At 44.4% G+C, this 6,000-nt stretch overlaps 1 protein-coding gene across 1 annotated transcript in view; it reads left to right on the top strand.

The window, feature by feature from the left end:
* The window catches only part of NCALD (neurocalcin delta), a 57,516-nt gene extending 52,218 nt beyond the window's left edge, over positions 1-5,298 (top strand). Inside the window, exons 3-4 of the mRNA XM_085316330.1 lie at positions 452-557; positions 1,676-5,298. Coding sequence (XP_085172456.1) covers positions 452-557; positions 1,676-1,773 — 204 coding nt within the window. The 3' untranslated portion in view covers positions 1,774-5,298. The remainder of the gene's footprint in view (positions 1-451; positions 558-1,675) is intronic.
* The last annotated feature ends 702 nt before the right edge of the window (positions 5,299-6,000 follow it).

A 6,000-nucleotide genomic window follows, 5' to 3' on the forward strand; every position in this document is an offset into this window, starting at 1 on the left:
GAGGTAAGGGGAAGGTGGTGTGAAGATGGAGCCTGTGAAACCAGCTGATGGTGGCTGAAGCACAAAGTACACCATAGTGTAGGATGGGATCTTGGTTGTCTTACCATTCCCCCCCAGGTAGTGTCAGCTGCAAGGACCTCATATGCTGTTGAAGTGAGAAATTAATCTGAAGACTTTTTTAATAAGAAAAAATGTAACCTCACTCCAAAACCAGACTGTGTTCAATGGTGACTAAATAAGGAAACACATTATTTCATAAATAAATATCTCACTGAAGAGAGCAACCACATGTACTGGTGCCACTAGAGTCCCATAGGGAGTCTGGAGAGCAGATCGAGGCTGATGTTCCTGGGATATTTTTCTATTTATTTCTTTCACCACGAAATAATCACACCACTCCATTAATACAATGTATTTCTTACCAGCTCTTTGCTCCTGTCATATCACGTAGGCAATCTATAAGATGGTTTCTTCTGTAATGAAGATGCCGGAAGATGAGTCGACACCAGAGAAAAGAACGGAGAAGATCTTCCGCCAGATGGACACCAACCGTGACGGTAGGCTTGCCAGCGGGTGCTGAGGGGAGGGGGGCACATGGCTACCTGGGGGACAGGGAGGCAGGAGGTGCCCTGGCCATTTCACGTGCCCGTGGGGAGTCCCTCTGAGCCAGACGCAACCTCCTGCGTCCTTCCAAGCAGAGCGGTGGCTGATACGGCTGCCACAAGCAGAGGAGGCTCAGCCGGGCAGGAGGACATGGTGCTGCATGCAGCAACCCCCCCTGCCCCCCAGGGGCTGGGAGCCCTGCGGCCCCCTCTGATGCCAGGAAAAGCAGCCCCGCATYGAGGAGAAAGGCTGTGGTCCTGCGCTTGCCGGTCTCGTCCCAGCCATCCCCCGCACCCGGGACAAAGCTCGTGGAGCGTCGCGCAAACAAACAGCGAGAGCCATTGGCAGGTTAAGGAAGGCGGATGGGGAGGGGGTTACGGGGACGGGGAACTGCGAAAGGGCCGCTCCTCAGGAGCCTTCTTCCGTCGTGCTATCACCTTATTACAAATGGCAGGCTAAATGTTTGCTTTCCTCTTCACGGCGCTCGCCGAAGCAGCGCTCTTGGACTTTCAAGCAGTCTTGAAACATTCATCAACTTGGGAAGCAAAGAAAAGCTTTAGATTACGCCCGCTAATTATACAGCTCCCCAAGAGCCTGCGTGCAAACCCACAGCCTTATCTCCCACTTCATATTTCAGGCCGTCGTGCTTTTTTTTTTTTTTTTTTAAGGAGGAAAATAAGCAGTGGCTGCTGCTCTGCGAAAGCAGCCAAGCCGAGGTGAGGCAAGGTGCAGCGGGTGAGGCTGTTCGGAGGGAGGCGCGCTGCTCGAGGAACGTCGCGTGGGCACCCGCAGCAGGGGCGTTTTTTTTTTTCCCCCTAAAATTGCCTTCTTCTTTCCTGACAATTGATGAACTTGACGTTGGGGAATGGGAGCCTTGTAATAAATGCCCAAGCGCCGGGGTGGCCAGGTCTTGCCTTGGCCATAGCTCAGGCTTGAGCGCCCGCCCTTAGCAGGCGCCGGGCGCTGAGGAAGGGCACCGCCTCGCTCTCCCAGGGCTCTTCCTCGCGCCGTGCCGGTCCCCGCGCGTGGCCACAGCGYGGGCTCCTTGAGCGAACGTGTGTTTCACTTCCAGGAAAGCTCTCGCTGGAGGAGTTCATCCGAGGGGCCAAGAGCGACCCGTCCATCGTCCGCCTCCTGCAGTGCGATCCCAGCAGCGCCGGGCAATTCTGAACCCCTCCTCTGGATGAATTATGTATCTGCTTTTTTTTTTTCCTTGCCAAACAACATTCATGGTAGTGTTGCCTCTGTATGGCCAATTATGCCTTCTTTTGTGGCATCTTATAGCTTCTTTTGTTGTGGATTAATTATAAGAATGCTGAATTGCTCTTAACGATTTGTCCAGAGCATGGGCAGTACTGTTTTAAACAGATATTGTGGTGTTATCATTGTTTTAAAGATTTTATTTTGTCTTTCTTTTAACATGTCTGTTTTGGAAAGTATACAATGAGAAGGAAAAGATAAAACAACAAAACCCTTGACAGCAAAACATATTGACAGATTTTAGATTGCTGCTTTAGTTGCTGAATAGTCACCKGCAGGACCTGAAAGTGTAGTAGAGATTGGAGCAAAGGGGTTACGGCAGGGGTAGAGTTCGTCCGCACCTCTGTTTCCCACCCAGAAGGCGCCAGTTAAGCTCAAAGACAGTATCGCGAAGAAGTACACRCGTGCAAAGCTGGTGAGGACTGTATTGCCCGCACCTCTGCACCTAAGCCTCGTTGTTTCAATGCTGTGAAGGTTTTCAAGGTTGTGAAGGAGAAGGAGAAAACAAAGATCAATGGTCTTACTAGGTTTACAATGCTTGATTTCACGTGGCTTTATCGGAAAATTCAGCAATTTGCAATCCTGATCCCCAAAATCCACAACAGACAGTACCTCTTGCCACTTGGGATCAGCAAAGACAGACACAGATATTGAAACTGGGTCTTGACAATGAGTTTAAGGGAGTTACATGTTGAATGTGAAATTTTCGGGTTAGTAATAAAGCAGTTTCTACTAAGGAGAGTGGGCATTCAACTGAACAGATAACGCAACACCTGCAAGCAGCTCAGCCTGAGGCAGATCGGCTGTTCCGAACGCTCTCGTGCAGTACCAAGTTTKGGGGTGTGTTTGTCTCTCTCCGTGTAGTTAACACAGTTTCTGGGCCTGCTCTTAGAGGGAGGCTATCATCAAAATTTGTTTTAAGCATAAAATTGTAGCATTTATATTTCATTTATTTTAGTAAAGTTCAAAAATCTGTACTGAAACAAGGAAATGGTACGCTTTATGGTATATTTATATATATAAAAATTAAAACAAACAAAAAAAAGATCAGCTCTGAGAGAAATGTTGAATGTTTATCTTTTCGCCTAGATGCAGGAGTTCTGAAATTTGCTGCTGCAAAATTTTATCCTTTGGTCAGAGTTGCTGCATTCACAGCTAGTTTGCCTATGTGGGATTGCTTAGCAGYTTTACAAGCACTGCTGCAACAGAAAAGCTTTAGTGACAGGAGGCATTATGCTGACTAAATTGGAGTTAATCTGTCRTTAGCTAAAGTCTGCTCTGTGATCCTGTTGGTGAGGTATCCGTGTAGGCAGTGCACAGTGTTGGGAACGAGTGAGCTTGTTAGAGAAACCTCTGCCTGAGCGGCAAGGTTGGCACTGTGTCAAGTGACCTTGCAGTTGCTAATCCCCAAGTAGCCTTAATTTAAAATAAACTAAGTAAAATAAGTCTGCTTTGCAGATGAGGATTAGCTAAGCACTAATTAGAACTCATGGAAAAGTAGCTGAGTTATGGATCATTTTTTGTTGAACGCTAGCTAGCATGCACAAAAATAAGAGATAAGGTATCCTGGACTTAATTTTTCAACACCATTTGCTTTACCAGGTTTAATATGCAAAGCATAGTAAATCTTTGATTTACTTTTAATTTAGATAAAATTCCTAAGCAGTTGTACTAAAATTATTATCAGTGGCTAAGCGCACTTGATAAATACTTTTAGGCGCACACTTGTGTCTCAAACAATCACAGAGAGTTATCTATGACATATTCCTGCAAAATTCATTAAAATACTGGGCAGAGGCATGTGTGGGTATATGTGAAAGTGAGAAAGTAAAAGAGGCCCAAATGCAGACGCATAGACACAAACAGATTTCAGCACTTTGTGCTGGTACCTGTTACAAACACCACTGGCAAGTTTTGCATCATTTCTTCCAGTTGATGGAGTGTTTCTTATTTATTTCTTCCTAATCTTCATTAGGCATCTTGCGTGCAAATCTATGCCTTCAAAGAAAACAACATGCCTACCTTCCTCAAGACAACTTCTAGTTTTCCCCAGAGAGGTTCTGTATCCATCACCTCATGCATATTCAAAGCCATGTTCTCTCTTTAGTGCTTCAAGGGTTGTTTTTCAGTAGGACGAACCTGGCTAGGTTGCTGTGAATTGCTCCATGAAGGTCAGTGGACATACACTGATTAACACCCGCTTCGTCAGATAGAAACAATCGGTCCTGCTGCACCAGCCACTTCCTGGGATGCTCTATCACCACCACTACACCACTACACTACACTACCACCACTACTTTACTTTTAGTAAAGTTCAAAAATCTGTACTGAAACAAGGAAATGGTACGCTTTATGGTATATTTATATATATAAAAATTAAAACAACCAAAAAAAAAGATCAGCTCTGAGAGAAATGWTGAATGTTTATCTTTTCGCCTAGATGCAGGAGTTCTGAAACTCGGAATGTTCTGAATGTGTTAGAGCAGTCCTCACGTCTACTTAAACGCATTGAAATTCTAATCTCTTTGTTCAGTGCGGGCCTCCAAGATCGAAAGCATCCCAGTAAAAGACATCTACTGAAAATGAATTTGGATACCTTCTACACTTCCATCTTTTTTTTAATATTGTGGAAGCAGCCGTGTTTATCTGAAACTATTAAAATTCTACCCTTTATTTAAGCAACTGCATTACATCTCTTTCTAGTTTTATAAAATATTTCTGGCCCAGAACCGAATCTCCCAGTTTGTTTTAGCTCAGTAGTTCTGGGCTTTTTGGGCCAGGCTTGCCTCGTGTGTTAATACTTTACAGCACATATTTGAAAACACAACCTGTGATATGACCCCYGGCCAGTGGAGATGTAATTCTTTCCACAGTTCACAAAATCTGGAAGAATAAGAATTARCCTACAGCTGCAGAGGACGTAACTGGAGATAAGAATATTGTATAAACATTTACAGAGTGAGCTAAGGTTATTCTTTACCTACCTACCACTGATGATTGGTATTGTTTTAAATTATTAACTGACCCTCTCTATCTCTACAAAAATGTACTCTCCATGTACTTTGAAAGCAACCCATAACTGAATTGGTTATATGAACATCTGCAGATCTCAGATCAGGGAAACAGTAGTGGTATGCAGTGCGTTGGATTAGAATTACTGTTTTGCTACTGTTATCATTTACCGTCATAATAGCCTTCGTAAGTCTTTTGAAAACAGAATGATCTATCCTGTATTAAATAACACAGTAAGTTAAACATTTTCAAGAGATCTATTAGAAATATCCCCACACATGAAAGATAGTAGGGAATATATGCTGTTTCCTATCACGTCTCAATGCTGTAGATCTGTTCTCCAGTCATATTTGCATGTGCAAGAGGTAACCTTGACTCATATGTTAAATAAATAGAATGAGTATGTCCAGCATATACATGTAATTGGTAGAAATGACGGCCCCGTTTGTAGAGCATTCCCAGCCAGCTTACCAGGCTGATCTAGGCTCCGGGACTGAAGATGTGAGTTGAGGACTATGGCTTATGCTGTCTGCAAGAGCCTGTCTTGGTTTTACTGTCCTCTGGGACTGGAAACAGGGAACACAAGCTTTGTAAAATCAACATGTATGTGGTTTTGTGAGCACTTAGGGTTTGAAAGGGACTGAAGGAAGATCAATATCTCAGCATTATTTGAATCTCTGTGTGTTCAAGTAGTGAATGTTTCTGAGGTAAACGGAGTTGTGCTGTTCCTCTTGCTGTAGTTAGGCATTTTTAAGATTTTTACCTTGCAGTTGAGGCAGTTCATCCTTCATTGTCCTCTGTTGCAATGAATAAGCTGTAAGTGCGTAACAGGAAGAGGTCTAAATGCAGAAGTAGTGTGTACTGGCACAACAAATGTTCATACACCACCAAATTGCCACAGCTTCATAAATTGCTCCCCTCCCCCCCCCCCGTCCGAGCCAACAATACGCCCACCACGCCGTACCCCCTCCACGCCGATGTGCTTACATTTTCCTGCAACAGCTCCTCTGACACAAAATTGCTCCCCCCCCCCCCGCCAAGAGCTGTGCCACAGGAATTTTCTGTATGTGCTCTTCTAGCTCATGGCAAACATGAAGTAACATGGCTTAGCTTAATTTTCTTTCG

This window comes from Rhea americana, unplaced genomic scaffold (genome assembly GCF_003343005.1).
Source record: "Rhea americana isolate MKP2758 unplaced genomic scaffold, rheAme1 scaffold_46, whole genome shotgun sequence".
Classification (NCBI taxonomy): domain Eukaryota; kingdom Metazoa; phylum Chordata; class Aves; order Rheiformes; family Rheidae; genus Rhea; species Rhea americana.